We start from the raw sequence: 17,388 nt of genomic DNA on the forward strand, positions 1-17,388 counted from the left end.
AGTGAAATCAATAATTTTAGGCCCATTATTCACTGTTAACTCTAAATTGATAACCCACCACCGTTGTCTGGGAGAACATTTGTTCAGATGAGGTTGAAAACCTGCCCAAATCAACGTTGCTTCCACTCCCCTCTCCAATGACAGGGGATCAGGATGTACCTACCTGTATAGTCACATTTACCCCAGGTAAGGGTAATATATGTGTGTTTATGTTTGCTGTCATCAATATGCAAAACACATGGCATTTCAGTAGATTTTCTTTTTTTCTTATATATATATATATATATTTCCAAGTGACTGGCGCTCATTTTGTGCATGATGGAAAATACATCAAGTCAAAGGGATGAATTCTCTGCTGCCCAGGGAAATGAAGACAATTGTTTTAATATACCAGATGAGTTTCTTTCAGAAATACTGAGTAACCTGGATGTCAAGAGTCTGTGTCAGATAAATCAGACATGTAAAGCCTCCAATGAACTTCTGGAGAACAATGACCTGTTATGGAGACGACACTGCCTGGCTCTAAGATCTGTCTGTCAGTCTGAGGTTGATGAAGATCGAGAAAAAGGATTTACATGTCAGGTTAATAATATCCACTCAACCACTATTATTGTATTATAAGATGTATGTAAGTACCTGTCACCTGCAAAAGAACAGCTGGATATGTAGTGAGACAATTATTAGATAAAGTAATGTCATTTTAAATGAGCCTGTTAGGCCTCACTCACATGGCCGCAAAAAAACAGCTGCTTAGATCCGCATGGCTTTTTTTAATGTAAACGTAGATCTATTAAATCCAATGTGTCCATGCACATGCGGATGTCCAGCTTTGTTTACTAGACTAACATTCAGAGCCATAATCCTGAAACACCCGAGAACAGTATTTTGGCTTTTTTCACACTGTAGGAATTCAAACATTTGTGCGAATGTTTACATGTGTATAGCGTACATCACAAATGCATTCTATTGGAGCTGCCTGTCTCCTAGCAATAAAGGCAGCTAGGTGGCAGGAGCTAGGAAGCAGGCCCCTTGGCCCACCTAGCATCCCTTAGTGCTAGGAGATAGGCAGCACTATAGATCGCGGCCCTGCCGACATGTTACACGCAATTGGTGTTTATGTGTCGGTCCTAAAAGAATGAGCCCCCTCCAATCAAATTATACATAGGCCGAAACATCTCCAACGGGCTGTCAGAGTGGACCTAATGAGGAACTGATTGCCAAAAGAATGGCATGTAATATATTAATGAAGCACTAGTTCTGCCCACATCGTTGTTAGGATATAGGCAGTTTGAGCTTCCTAGCAACCAATACCATATACTGGTGCTTTAAGCTTGTACGCATGTAAACAGTACAGAGATATTAACATCCATACAGTGTATGGACAACATTTCACGCAGGCTCTTGCTGCCAGATTTAGTATGGGCAACATTTTATGCAGGATCTTTCTGGCAGCATGATCCAGAAATGATACACCCGTGTGCATGAGGCCTTAGCATTCATATAATAATATGCCTCAGTGTAATAATAAATTCCCTCTGGGCACTGCCATATTCTGTATCATCCTACCACAAGGCAGTATTCAGAAGCCTGACTCCAAGTATACTCTATACAACATATAGGGGTCTTTTATAAACAAATTGCAGAGTCATTTGCCCTGAGAATCTCTGAACTTTTATTCTGTATGAATAGAGGCAAAAACAAACGTTCTTGGTATATTTTACTTCAGGTCCAATGTAATATAATGTAATATCGCATTATGGCCACAAGATGGAGCTCGGGAGCATAACAAATAAGGGGTCTATTCACTAAGCTGCCGAAGGATCTAGCCGTAGCTTCGGCTGATCCTTCGGCTAGCTTCAGCCCCAGGATCCCTTCGACTGTTGTACAGGCTATTCACTATAGCCCGTACAGCTCATATGCTTCGGCTCGACTGAGCCCAGGTGAAAGCTGAAGCTGGCCGAACGGCCAGCCAACAGCCTGCTACTGACTGCTGGGCGGAGCCAGCCGTCATCTCATGGCTGGCTCCGGCCACTTGCACAGACAGATCAGCATCCCTGGCTACCACGTAACCAGGGACACTGATCTCCAGACAGCCCAACTCTCCCGGAGCTATTAGATAGCGGCTCCCGGCCCCTCGGGAGAGAAACACTTTCTCCCAGAAAGGTTTACTCTGCTCGATCGAGCAGAGTAAACCTTTCCCTGCTCTGTTTTTGAGCAGCCATTGGCTGCCGTCAGAATAAAAATGTTAAAAAATCACCATAGGAATGCATAGCTAGATTCCTATTGGCTATTTCACTTTGATTTCACTGATGGAGAACTTCAGATTGACAGCAGCAGTGGGTGGGTGCAATAGCTAGTTTGCTATTGGCTATTGTAAATAGGAATCTAGCTATGCATTCCTATGGTGATTTTTTTCTTTATTCTGACGGCAGCAGAACCGCCTGGCCAATAAAAAAACAGTTGGACGGAGCTAGCTGTTACTGCTCGCTCCGCCCAATCGTTTCTATTTTATTTTTTACAACTTTTTAACTGTTTTTCCGAACAGCAGCGAATAGCCTTTGCTATATCTAGTGGCTATAATGCGACATTTTCAGAATGTTACCTTCAACCTGATAAGAAAATATACTAAGAACATTTGCGTTTTCCTTTATTTACACAGAATGAACTTTCATGCAGATTCGCATGGCGAATGCTCTGTGATTCGATTCTAAATATTGTCCTCAGGAAGATGTCTCTCTATGGCTACCCTTACGCTTGTTCACTTGAACTGCAGTAGGTTTATTTGATCAGAAAATATGTTTTGTATAATTCATGCATGATGTTGCATTTGTGGACCATGCAAGCTGGAATATGCATTTTGACATGTCGCTCACCGATATTAATTTCTCCCATACAGGAGACTCTGAGACGCAACTACAGCAAACGTGTAATCAAACAGCAATGGCTGGATGGCAGGTTCAGTAATATCTCTTCCTATTCAGAGCTGCCACAGAACTCCATGTGTCCACTGAGTGTGAAATCCTGGGGAGAAATAATGGAGGCTGAATTCAGAAGAGAGACACGCCAATGAATCTGACAGATTGATCCTCGCCTTATTGAACATCAGAGCACTTTTGTGATTTTATTTATTGTAATTGTTTATTATATATTGTACAGTATCTCTGTGTGTATTCTGTGAATGGGCCAGACAATACATAGCATTCTGTGAATAGGGAAGGTGGGAGGATTAATGACATTAGAATGTACGTCGTTGAGACCCACAACTCTCATATTCATAGCAGGCCAGTAGTACAGTGGAAGCTGTCCTATCTGGCATAAACTAAATTCTAGATTTTTAAGTACAAAGCAGTGATCAGGGCATGGCATATACTTGAGCAAAGTTAAGATTTCTTTAGACCACAGAAATGTCAAAAATGTCTGTACCTGAGTTGGACTTTAAGCATTGGGGTTGATTCAAGAAAAGCTCCAATGCCCAGATGCGGATAGGCATCGGGCTCTTTGACACCCTGGGCCCAGGAGTAGATGTTGGCAAGAGGGCACACTTAAAGAGTCCCCCTGGGTGATCCATGTACATTGCAAGGATTTTAACAAGCTTTGTTGCAGATTCTTGCCGGTTTCTGACCTAAAGTAAGAGTATTGTGTTTCCTCATATCACTTCCAAACTGATTCCTGAGTGTAGGGTCTGAGATCTTTATAATAAGGTGGTGAACTTTCTGTGTTGTAATGAGGAAAGTTGCAGTGTCTGCTTTCCATTAGAAGTTATAAACCCTCAGGCCAGGTTCACACCATTTTCCGGACCAAATCTGGAATGCGGGGCATTGACTTTTGCCACGTTTTTACCGCGATTTTACCATGTTCCAGAGCTTTTTTTAAGCTTAAAATGGGCTTTCAGTGGCGTTCCAGTGCGTTTGATGTGTTTTTGATGCGTTTCCATGCTTCCAGTGCATGGAATGTGAATGTTGCTGTTATAATCTTCCAGAGTATTGGGCAAATGTTGAGTGAATGCCAGAGGAGTTACCTGTCGAATCCTTCTTTTTTTTAATAAATTCTTTATTGTCGCAAAGGTAGCATGTACATGGTACGTATACATACATCGAATCCTTCTTGAATATACCCTATAGACTTATTATATTATAAATATTATAGACTTATCAGATTATAAATAATATATGTCATATTTTATATTTTATTTTATTATATTATAACATACTTAAGGTGGCCATACACATACGAATACCATCTTTCAGAACAGAAGCCACATACCATACCATATTATGATCATGTCTCAAACATAGCACTGAGCTGTGGTATGAAGTAACACCCACATTCCAAGCAAATGTAATACATCTGGAAGAGTTGAAAAACTCTTTCAATCTTTCAGTCAAATCACTCCATATCAGTGGCGTCACAAGGGGGATGCGGGGTGTGTGGCCCGCACCCGGGTGACACCATTGGAGGGGTAACATCAAAATGACTGACAGTCATTTTGGTGTCACCCCCCTCTGAAAAGTCGGGCACTCGGTCTTGGACCCAGTGCCCGGCAGTTTCAGGAGAGAGGAGGGGACCCGGCGGGTGAATGTCCCTCCTCTCTCTGCCAGTGTCCATCACCAAGATGGCCGTCAGCAGGTATCAATAAGATCACGCGCGCGGTGATTTCGCGGCAGGGGGGGGGGGGGGCGGCAAAAAAAACTAACCGCCCTGGGTGACACCGAGCCTCGGGACGTCCCTGCTTCATATGGGCATATTTACAAAGCAGGTAATTGACTTTCACCAAACATTCACTGGTGGGGAATAATTCCCTCTCATTTAAACCACACATCCCAGGATGATTTACCTACACTTAATATTTGGTGAATGTCACATTCACTGCTTTATACCTATGCTCCCAATCAAACAATTCATTTTTGATAGGCTGATTGCTGGTTCAGATCTTTTCCAAAGGAGATTGAAAAAAAGATTGTAAAGTGTATAGCAACCCTAACAAAGAACTCTTATTTGGTCCCATTTGGTCAGCTCAATATACCATCATAAGTGTTTGTTTTATATCTGATGAGTTTAAAAAATACCTGTTGATCCTGCTAGAAATCCTGTGAGCTAAAAACTTTCTACCCTCTCTGTCTCCACGCTCTGCATTGTTCTCAGCTGTCTCTGAATATTACTGAACCACATCCCTCCCTGTTATGGAGAACAGAAGAGGGGTGAGATCGTGTAGTTCTTTCTTGTTTCTGTTCTCCTGATACAGAAAGGTGAGTGAGTGTGGTCATCCTAGGACTGAAAGTGTGTTACTGGCAGGATCACCAGGGTAGAATAAAGGAAAAACAAGCTTACAAAAGAAAATGAATCTAGCCACCACATCTAGGGAGCAGTAAGCTGCATTATATTAAAGTTTTGTTTTAGGTTTAGATACACTTTAAACCCTTGGTTCTCAACTGGTGGGTCATGACCCAAAAGTGGGTCGCGGCCCCTTGATCAGTGGGTCACCGCGTGCCTTCCACTTTTCTAGGTAAGGTGCTCCTCAGCCTCCCCTTAGAGCAGCACTGTCAGTTCTCACGCCAAGCAGCCATTCAAAATATGCTGCCTGGTGCCGAGTGTCAGCTTGAGATGGGATGGGGTTATGGCCGCAAGGGAGCTCCATCCATACATGCATTGCTTACAGCTTCCTCATGTGACCTGTAGAGGTGCATGGACCGGAGTGACATCACATTCTGACTCACGGAACCTCTACAAAGGCACGCAAGTGAGATGTACCAGCAATGCACATATGGATGGAGCTACAGCACAGCACAGCATCCCACACTGGACCTCAGGCTGAGGATCCACTCCAGTTCTCATAAGATAGGGAGACTTTGTGGATCTTAAAAAATAAAATAAAAAAGTGTGTATGTGTGAGATTGTGTCTGTGATTGTGTGTGTCTGTCAGTGTTTTTGAGGGTCCGTTCACACCAGTACAGTGCGTTAATCACACAGCCCCGTGCGATTAACACTCTGTACCATGCAAAATCGCACCTACAGCGTATTCTGGTGTGGGAGGTGTGTTGAATTGTTATATGTTTGAATGGCACCCCAAACGCACCTCCCATGCACAGTTCCATCACCCACACCGCAAAACGCGGTACCGCAATGCCATGTGTTCCAGTGCGGTGCGACTTGGGTCATGACTTAATGACCAAGGACAAATGTGGGTCCTGAGGTTACACAGGTTGAGAACCACTGCTTTCAACCATGAATAATGCCTGTCCTTTGGAATTGTTCATTGTCCTAATCAAAGTGAGACAGACAGGAAACTGTAGTCTTAAATTATATAACACACTTTATAGATATTAACCCTTTCGCTGCCAAGCCCTCCGGAACATTTTTCAAATCAGACAGAAAGACATAAAATGACACCAATATATTCACTAAAAAATAAATCTGTTTTTAAATGCAACAAACATACCGTATGTTCCTAAATTTGTCTTCATATGAACATCCGTTACAGCAGAACTCAAGGAAATGCGCCATCAGACACTGTTGCAGTACATGTGTATTGATAAGAGATATGCTGATAAAAGGAGAAAGCAGAGGGAGCAAAGTGGTATGCCCATAAAGTTGGCCATACACCTATAGATTATCTGCGGATTTTCTATGGTCAGATGGAAAAAGTGCAACAGACTCCTCCATCTACGCTAAACTGTGTGAATGGAGGAATCTCCCACTGGGCCAAGCTTCAGTATCTTGCTAGTCGGCCCCGCTGGCTCTCAAAATACCTGAACAATGCCTGCATCCAATTTGATTGTGCAGGTAGTTTGACATCCAACGGGGCCGACTAGCAAGATACGGAAGCTTGGCCCAGTGGGAGATTCCTCCATCCACCCAGTTTAGTGTAAATGGAGGAATCTGTTGCACTTTTTCCATCTGATCATAGAAAATCTGCAGATGATCTATAGGTGTATGGCCAGCTTTAGTCTCCTTTGCTGTCCAATCAGCAGGGTGGGGGTGGGGTGGGGGGCTATACTATTGTTAATGGAAATCGAGGATCTGGCTCTGCTCTTCGCCAGCTATTTCAGGAGCACAAAATTACAAATCCTTTGGCAAGTAAAACAGTTCCATACATGTATTACAACTTTGTATGTAGCCGTTTGCCTAGAGTTCAGTTGTAATGGTTTATTCAGGATTTGTACCATTTGACTATGGTTTGTTTTTTTCGAGAACAGTAGCAATTGCATTGTAAATGTAGGACAACATGTGGGGTATACCTTAAAGTTTGTGTGCATTTGATACATTTGTATTGTCTTCTACAATAAATGTGTTGTCCACTGAATGATAAGCGTGTTGGGGTTCAAATTATTGGTTGTTCTCACTTTATGTTTTACATTTTATGTTGGTGCTGGAATGGATCTTCCAGAAATCACCCTTCCTAGCTTCAAAGTCACCTGTCTGCACCTCTCCACTAACATGACCCCCCCACCCTGACTTATAATCCCCTTTACACACCTTATCCCCCCTTCCAGCTTTTATTACTTGCATCAACATCATCAGACTTGCATTGTCAGCTACTGAGGGTTGGTGCAGACTTTGGAGATCCGGTTGCACACAGCGGTTGCGGCATGGCCCCATTGATTTCAATGGGGTTACATCCATGCGGCAATCGCTAAAAAATGGTACATGTACTTTTTTTCACGACGCACGGTTTTTCAACCACAATAGTGCGCGATTGCATGGGCGGAATCGTGGTGGGAAACCACACGATCTGCCTTGCACGACTTGGTGTTATTAGAAAATAATGGCACTACCAATGCAATCAGCGGTGGTGTGTTACTCTGTGACAACACGGCCATCCGCGCCAGTTTAATGCACGAATGCCATGTGTTTACGGATCGCCCACGTGTGAACCTGGCCTTGCATGTCAGTTCCTATTGATATAGGTACACCCCCTCCCAGAACTACATCTCCCAAGAGCTCTTATCATACACACACTGTGTGGGCAGGCTCTTGGGAGTTAAGTCAGCAGCATTTTTTGTTGTTGTTTTTTAGCTGGGAAATAAATCATAGATGTACTGCATGTATGTGGAGAGGGACAGAGAGGGGCAGGGATAAGCAGAGTTCTATAGTCTACTAAGGAAGAACTAACACAGTGCTGACGATAACAAACTAGTCCTATTGACACCACTTCACCATTGCCTCCGTCCATAAGCCAAGGGAACACTTGGTGCCAAGCACAGAGAGAAGTGCACCCTCATTCCGATATTCAATAGTCCCAAAGCGAAAGACTACCATAGGCTGATGACATCACTTTGTACAAAAACAACTTTATTGCAACTCCATCTCTGCCGCACAGTCTAAGACTACAAGGCTGACAATGTTACTTTCGGATTTCAGTGCAGCAAAGGCAGTGTTTCCAGCCAAAAACAGGATGTTAGAAGCTCACTGGGTTGCTAAGAGGTTTAACAAGTATTTACTGCACTTTAATGGGATCAAACATGGGCAATATGTATCTATTGCTAAGGTTTTTGCTAAGGAAAGAAATGTATACACACTATGTGATACCTCAGTATTGAATAAGTGTACCCCCTGAACAGAGGCGTAACTAGAACATTCAGGGCCCCGGTGCAAGAAGCCATGAAGGCCCCCCCCCCCCCCCCCCCCCACGATTAAAATGTTATGTTCTGTCGAGAGCGCTGACCCAGTATCTGCGCTTACGTACAGACGGGATTACCGAGGAAACCGGCATTTATTTACATAGTATTCGTTTGTAATGGTTAATTGTGACTGTTAATAATATACCGTCCATGGCAGTAAATGATGGAGGGCAGTGAATGACGGATGCAATATTATTAACGGTCACAATTAACAATTTAAACAAAATACTTTGTGAATAAATCCCTGTTTCCTCGATAATATTGGTCTGTGCGCAAGCGCAGATGCTGAGGTCGGCAAATTCGACTACATCGGCGTTCTCGACAGAACACCACCATCTGCATTTAGTATTGGGGCATTTTCATAAGTACTCGTGAAAATGGCCAGTATTGGCACTGGTGTATCCCTACTTATAATAAAATACATTGCTGGGTCTTGTAGTCCTACATAGTTGGTGCTATTCTGCATTGTTGTATAATCATCATACATCAATGCAGAATACCAACAGCTATACGGGACTACAAGTCCCAGCAATACATTATAATAAGTCAGCTATGCAGAATACCAATACGCCAGCACCCCCCACTATAATGCATTGCTGGAACTTGTAGTCCTACATAGTTGGAGCTATTCTGCATTACTGTATAATCATCATACAGCAATGTAGAATGCCACCAGCTATGTGGGACTACAAGTCCCAGCAAAAAATTCACAGAATGGTGAAGAGTTTGGAGAAGACAGGAGAAGTGAACAATCTAGGACAACATAGCTAAACTGGAAAGTGAGCTGAATTGGAGAATGTCTCCAAATCAGCTATGTTGTCCTAGATTGTTCACTTCTCCTGCCGTCTCCAAACTATTCACCATTCTGTGAATAACCCTGTTAGAGTTCTTAGAGTTGTCTTCCTTGAATGGATCGTCATAGATTGGGCCTACTCTTGTCCATTAGGTAGGCTCATTTTACAACTAAAACACATATTTATCAATGTAATAATACGTTGTAACTCATCTGTCAAACGTGTGTAAAAGAAAATTGGATGTTGCCAATCATAACCTTTCATTCTCTAACCTGCAGTAAAAGAACACAGAATCAGAATCGCTATCAGAGAACACACACATACTTTCTGTATACTCTGTATACTATTTAGGAACAGACAAACATAGAACAATACCACCATCTGCTGGTAGAGTAATGACTCTGTACCAGTGAGACTTTATACCAGTGGAGAGTGAGGATCATCATAGCAGCCGATCAGAAACCAGAACTACAGCAAATGGCGCCAGAAGACAATCTGATTTTTTTGCAATTTGGACTTTATTACAGAGACTTGACAGTAATAAAAAAATTAAAAAAACAAGTTAGGGGGAAGCACACACCTCACTCCTCACTAACATCCATACACACATTTATACATATGCTTGCAAAGGCCGGTTCTATAGCCCCATACTATACCCATGCCTGTGATCTGTATTCTGCCTTGTATCCTCATCTATGCAGTTTGTTTATACAACTCCTGAAGAAGATTTTTACCAATGGAACCATGTTAGGCTATTAGAGTGCAGGAGACCTCCGAGTGACAAGAGATAACTGTGCTACAAACAATTGCTTCTATTTTATCCGAGGTCTCTACTGAGAGGCTGTCACATTACAAGATGTTTTAGCCAAAAGAGACTGCTATGTTACCAGAGACTGCTGCTCTGTTACAAGGGAATACCACATTACAAGAAAATTCTTCAAAACTTTCAGAGATTAACAGGTTATTCAAGAAGTATAGGCATACCTTTTTTTGGCTTTACTTTACTTTTGGGGTCACAGGAGGACATTTACTAATGTCCTTCTCTGACCCAAAGTCAACATATCGCGGTCTACTGTCCACTATATATTGACAGCGCAGAGCCATGATGCAGCCGGGAAGGGTCCCGACAATATTGTCCGGATCAGCCTGGCTCCGGATTGACAGCTGACTCTGCCTCTCTAGATCCAGAGCAAGCTCTGCCCTCCCCTGTCTGTCCCTCCAATGAGCACTGGAGTGCTCTCCCAATACTTCGTTAAAATAGACTTGAACTCACAAAGATTTCTTGTGTCATGTGGCACATTTAGAAGTGTTAATTGTGCATTAGCAGTACCCTGGAAGATGTAACATTCCTAGTATGTGAATGTGCCTGGGCACTCCTCTACGTACAGCCTCATATTTGTATGTCCACAGTGTGAGATCTCAGGCACTGCTCCCTGTGACTTCTAGTCTCAGGAGATTTGGAGTTAGATTTGGTGATGTTAATACTGTTCTGCTCACTTGTCTCCTCCATAGTACCGAGAAGAATAGAAAATCAGTGAAAAGAGTTTAAAAAAAAAAAAAGTTTGAAAAAATATTTGTAAAATGTAAATAAATAATAAAATAAAAAAAGAAAGATTTTTTAAAAGAGAAAAAAAATGGGTGTAGCTAGCAGTGACAGCTAGCCCGGCCCAACAGTTTCCTATTGGCCGGCACCTGCTAGAGTCTTCTAGCAGGCCATGGCCAATGAATAACAACTGGGCGGACTCGGCTGTGACGTCACGGCCGGCTCTGCCCAGTTGTTATTGTTTAATGACAGATCAGCGTCCCCAGGTAATTTGGGGACGCTGATATGTCATTACAGCTGGGCGGAACCAGCCGTGAGATCCTGCTTCAGGTGTCACTTTGGCTCAGTGAATAGCCTGTACAGCAGCCCTTTGGGTTCCGCTCCTTCGTGTATAACCCCCTTAGTATAAACACTCTGGCATACAACAATTGTAACAACTATATTGGCTTGCAATGCTGATCACTTATTTGCAAGCTTTGTACGCTGTTTAATTCCACTATGTTGTACAAGCTTAGACGCTTCAGTCCATTGGGATTGATTTTCCCAGGGCTTGATCAATGTCTTCCTGCATATATTGACATTGCCAACATCAGGCTGAGTCTCATGATTCATGTCAGCGACATGTACTAGGCTGGATTATTGAAATTTTTCAGAAGCCCACGGAGCTTTAATTTCCTGGATAGATTGTGATACATGCAGTCCAAATGTGGATACATGGTGTCAGACAACTGATTGCTGCAGATTACTCTGTTAAACAATTCTGTAACAGCTCCCACCATGTCCCCCATCCCTGACCACCATACCACTTGCCACTTCCATCCCCATGTAAACCTGCCGTCCCTAAGGCATAGTGAATATGTGAATATGTACTATCACCAGGCCCAAGAACTGTCACATGGGAACATGGGGAAAGCTTGCTTAGCTCTTGCAAGTTTTGACGTTGAGAAATTGGAAACCAGTATAGGTATTTTAGGGGGACTTGTGACACAAAAGGGCCATGCATTGTGCATTAGCAGTACCCTGGAAGATGTAACATTCCTAGTATGTGAATGTGCCTGGGCAATCCTCTACGTACAGCCTCATATTTGTATGTCCACAGTGTGAGATCTCAGGAACTGCTCCCTGTGACTTCTAGTCTCAGGAGATTTGGAGTTAGATTTGGTGATGTTAATACTGTTCTGCTCACTTGTCTCCTCCATAGTACCGAGAAGAATAGAAAATCAGTGAAAAGAGTTTAAAAAAAAAAAAAGTTTGAAAAAATATTTGTAAAATGTAAATAAATAATAAAATAAAAAAAGAAAGATTTTTTAAAAGAGAAAAAAAATGGGTGTAGCTAGCAGTGACAGCTAGCCCGGCCCAACAGTTTCCTATTGGCCGGCACCTGCTAGAGTCTTCTAGCAGGCCATGGCCAATGAATAACAACTGGGCGGACTCGGCTGTGACGTCACGGCCGGCTCTGCCCAGTTGTTATTGTTTAATGACAGATCAGCGTCCCCAGGTAATTTGGGGACGCTGATATGTCATTACAGCTGGGCGGAACCAGCCGTGAGATCCTGCTTCAGGTGTCACTTTGGCTCAGTGAATAGCCTGTACAGCAGCCCTTTGGGTTCCGCTCCTTCGTGTATAACCCCCTTAGTATAAACACTCTGGCATACAACAATTGTAACAACTATATTGGCTTGCAATGCTGATCACTTATTTGCAAGCTTTGTACGCTGTTTAATTCCACTATGTTGTACAAGCTTGGACGCTTCAGTCCATTGGGATTGATTTTCCCAGGGCTTGATCAATGTCTTCCTGCATATATTGACATTGCCAACATCAGGCTGAGTCTCATGATTCATGTCAGCGACATGTACTAGGCTGGATTATTGAAATTTTTCAGAAGCCCACGGAGCTTTAATTTCCTGGATAGATTGTGATACATGCAGTCCAAATGTGGATACATGGTGTCAGACAACTGATTGCTGCAGATTACTCTGTTAAACAATTCTGTAACAGCTCCCACCATGTCCCCCATCCCTGACCACCATACCACTTGCCACTTCCATCCCCATGTAAACCTGCCGTCCCTAAGGCATAGTGAATATGTGAATATGTACTATCACCAGGCCCAAGAACTGTCACATGGGAACATGGGGAAAGCTTGCTTAGCTCTTGCAAGTTTTGACGTTGAGAAATTGGAAACCAGTATAGGTATTTTAGGGGGACTTGTGACACAAAAGGGCCATGCAGGTAACACGAGGCAAATTTTTGCTCCTTTACTATACATACTACCAAGGCTGTCCCTATAATGAGGCAGTCTGAAGCTGTTGCCTCACGTGGCATCTCGTGGAGGGGTAGCAGGCAGAGGGACATGGCCACTCTGCTGCACAATGTTTGCAGTGTGTCTGCTGCCCTCTTTCCGACCAGAGTGTTCCAGGGCTGGAAAAGCCATACACATCTCTCTGCCCAGCTCTTAGCAGACTGGGATGCTCTTGCCGGTATCCCGCTCAGCTCCTAGAAACCAGCGATGTCCCTGGTTGCCAGGAGCTTGATGGGACAACAGCAAGAGCATCTCAGGCAGGGGCGTAACTAGAAATCACAGGGCCCCATAGCAAAATTTCATATGGGGCCCTGTGATTTCTAGTTAGAGCCTACCTGAGATCCCAAACAGCCCACCTGAGAGTGACCCTGCAGAGCCCATCATAGACTCTCTATGGTGGGCTCTGCAGGGTCTCAAGTGGGCTGGTCACACACCTGCACACCTCTTACCTGTCAGCCACGATTCGCTGTCAGCCACCTCCACTGCCGGGCCCTGCCTCCTCTTCCACGGTCGCTGGTGGGCCCTGCCCCCTCCCCTGCCACGCCCTCCTCCTCCACTGCCGATGCCGGTCCCCATCTCCTCCGCAGCTGCTGACGACGGGCCCAGCCTCCTCCTCCGCAGCTGCTGGCTGTCAGTGACTCAGCAGCGGCTGTGAGGAGGAACGTGCCGCTGCACAGATCACTGAAAGGTATATTTGCCTACAAGGGAGGTGTCTGAGGATCATGATGCCTCGTAACTTCTCAACAAAGTACGGTAGAACAATGAAAATGATACCACATCGAAGTGTATAATTTTATCTTCACTTTAAGACTAAAGATTATTACCTAACTGTAATTTATTGTTCTACGGTATATTTGTCTTGGTCAGATCTACGCATCATACAGTTACATCTGGTGTCTTGTGAAAGTGTCATTGCCTAACATTTCCAAGGAACAATTGCGTGATATTTTCCCTCAGAAGCCAAGCTACCTCGAAACTGTGTAAACAAGGCAGATAACTTCTGCTACATTTGTGGTAAGGTTACATTTGCATCTCAAAAGTGACAGAGAAATGAGCTCATCGCTGTGCTGCTTCTCCTTTCACTGTCCAGTAACAGGCTGAGGTGGGTCCAGTATGCAGAGGAAGTGGGTTGAATGATTCTGGCCATCAGAATAAAAATATCTATCTGCAGAAAAAAAAAGTATTGTGGGGAAATCGCTGGATTGACTATGAATATTGCAGCAAAAGCTGATTTTGTTATTTTATTTTTAATGGTCTATTTATTTTGATCTTGTTATCATAGCTGGAGTTCTGCTTTACTGCTTCAGCTGTCATCTGTAGTACCTGAGTGATTGATCTGATACAATTCTTTTACAGCCTAATGAAACCCTCTTAATTTATTGCTATAATGTAGTCAGGCTGCATATACAGTAATAAATATGCTGCTTTCTCTATATGCTAAATTCTGCAGCAAAATTTATAAAACACTTGTGCTGGCAACACTCAAGAAGTATCACAGCTCTCTGACGTGCCCCCCTGGAGCAAGACTGATATAGATTAGAGTAGTGTTCTTTGGGGCATGTCAGACCACAGGATTGCTGAGCGTGTGAGATCCTCAGTCCAGTCCATCTGATATTCATGGCAGGTTTTTCTAAAAGTTGATAAAAAAGAGCCCTGTTTGTTATTCTATATGCAGCCTCATATCGCATCGCATTACAGTAACAAATCAAAAGGGTTAAACTGTGTTTTGAAGCTGGACTCCAGTCTTTGCTTTTTTTCCCACCATCCTCTCCTGTGTTGAAACTGAATATTCCTAATTCCTTGTAAACTTGCATCTCTAAAATATAACCCTTTGAAGCTGCATGAGCTATCTTGAGCCAGCCTTCATTCCCTGTCTGAACGACCTTTATTGTTCATTCATGATTTCGCCCCCTGATCCATACTGTTGTTGGTTCCCCTCTGACAGCTTTCCTTGCCATAAATTATTTTGTTCCCTAGCTTTATTTGAAAGAACACATCCCTGGCATCCCTTTAGATGTCCCTGCAACCAGCCAACCAATCAGCAGACTACACAGCTAAAGTCTGCACCACCCACCCAATGGCAAGCAGAGAGAAGCGTGCATGTCTACAGGAATCCCGGGATGTGTTCTTTCATATAATTATTTTGAAAAAAGATCTGAGGCAGAAAGCTGTGATATTTGCGGGAGCATGTCAGTTCCTCCCAGCAAATTCAGAGCAAAGAGCAGCAGACAGACCCACTGATGGCATCCCTGGGTGTGCAAGTGAAATAATCGGATTGATAAAAGGTTAGTTGCATGTGGATCACATGCAACTAAACTATATAACACAAGGTGTTATATATGTACACTACACTTCATCTTTAAAGCGACACTAAACCCAAAAATTGAATTATAAAAATAAGATTTCTAATATAGTAATTTAATAATGAGCTTACTCCGTTTTTCAGTATTTGCCATTAAAAGCTTCAAAAAATGATCTCTTTATCCATGTGGATAACTTCCTGCCAGAGAGTGGCTAGTTTTCTCCTCTCACATCTCCTCTGCTGACTTCTCCTCTCTCCTCCCTCAAATTCCTCCCATCAGCAAACAGCAGTGTACAAGTATATAGGCAGTGGAGATAGAGGGAAGGGAAGGGTATGTAAATGAACACATGCTCAGTGAGAACACTGAGTGCTGTGTATTCTGGGACAAGTAGTGTGGGAGAGCGGCACGCTCTATGAAACGTCGGACAAGAAGGAAGCTGGAAATAGCAGAAAACCCGAGGAGCTGCGGGAGCGCGGCCTGGCACATTTTAAACCGCAAATTTTGGTATTTTTTACATTTTAAAAAATAAAGAACGGCAGAATTATCTAATGTGCTGTAAGGAGAGCCCTGAAAACATATAAAAGATTTGAGTTGTGTGTCACTTTAAGTGAACAGTATCACAGCAGCCCCATTATGATATAATGTTTCCGGAGAACACATGGATGAAATCCAAGGTGGTACCAAAGCAAGAATTGTGCATAGATCTATATGATAAATATAACAATAATTGATTTTACATTGAAACATGATAGACTTTTTTTCTTGCACTGTCTTTCAAATCTAACTTAATTTTCCTAATTAGGATAACACTAAGCAACCGTATAACAGCTTATCAGTGAGCGCAGGCGATGTAAAAAACGCAGGAAATGTTTGTCCTTAGCTGATAACGCACAGTGAATGAAGAGGAAAGTGAGATGGTCAGTGTTATCTGCCCTCTGTTAGCAGTAGCTCCGTTATAATACAGCTATAGAATACATTTCCACAAAGCGCCTTCAGATGTTTGACTTCTAGAATGTGAGCAAGCCACTGCGATATCCACTTTTTCAAATAATCCCCTCCAGATTAGTTCTATACATTCCATTGATTTAGCAATCCTCATTGCAGATTCTTACCCGTTCCAGCTTTGTGTATACTGACACTTGAATTCCAGTCACTTCCTCCTTGCTAAGTGCTAAGTGGAAGGATCTGTCTACTACAATCACATGATCAACAATCATATAATAGGTGAGAAATTGCTAGGAAAAGCTATGAGTCAAATCACACAAAACTAAATTTCTGGGGATGTTGTGTTCACAAACACGCTAATGTTACAAGGAAGTGTCATTTTGTTTTTGGACAGGTGTTGCCATGTCATAACAAGCTACAAATTGAAGTGGAAAGGTAATCTATAATAGCGTTAAAGAAGAAGCCAGGATTTTTTCAAACTAACCCTTCCAGCGGGGCCAGCCCCTTTGCAAGGGTTAAGTGCTTGGTTGGGTTTAGGGGTGAAAATAAAGATGATATACTCACCTGATCATCTGTACTGCCTGGCTCCTAGACTGTTTCCCGCAGCCTCTTCTTCCCTGGGCTCCAGCGGGCTAAGGACCCGTAACATCATGACATTTAATATAGTCCATTAGACGTGAAGATGCCAGCTAAAGGGGGAGAGGTAACTGCCACAGGGCCAAGCATCCGGTGAGTATATCGTTATTTTCACCCCTAGACCAAAGCAAGCACTTAACCTCCCGACTGCAAGGGGTAATTTGAAAAAAATCCTGGAGTTCTCTATCTATCTATCTATCTATCTATCTATCTATCTATCTATCTATCTATCTATCTATCTATC

At 43.0% G+C, this 17,388-nt stretch overlaps 1 protein-coding gene across 1 annotated transcript; it reads left to right on the top strand.

The window, feature by feature from the left end:
- Positions 1-318: 318 nt before the first annotated feature.
- Positions 319-3,070, top strand: FBXO48 (F-box protein 48). The gene is made up of 2 exons (XM_018566939.1): positions 319-582; positions 2,897-3,070. The coding sequence occupies exons 1-2, from the start codon at positions 319-321 to the stop codon at positions 3,068-3,070; spliced, it is 438 nt and encodes a 145-aa protein (XP_018422441.1).
- The last annotated feature ends 14,318 nt before the right edge of the window (positions 3,071-17,388 follow it).

The sequence above is a fragment of the Nanorana parkeri genome, unplaced genomic scaffold (genome assembly GCF_000935625.1).
Source record: "Nanorana parkeri isolate BGI_ZX_2015 unplaced genomic scaffold, ASM93562v1 scaffold990, whole genome shotgun sequence".
Lineage (NCBI taxonomy): Eukaryota > Metazoa > Chordata > Amphibia > Anura > Dicroglossidae > Nanorana > Nanorana parkeri.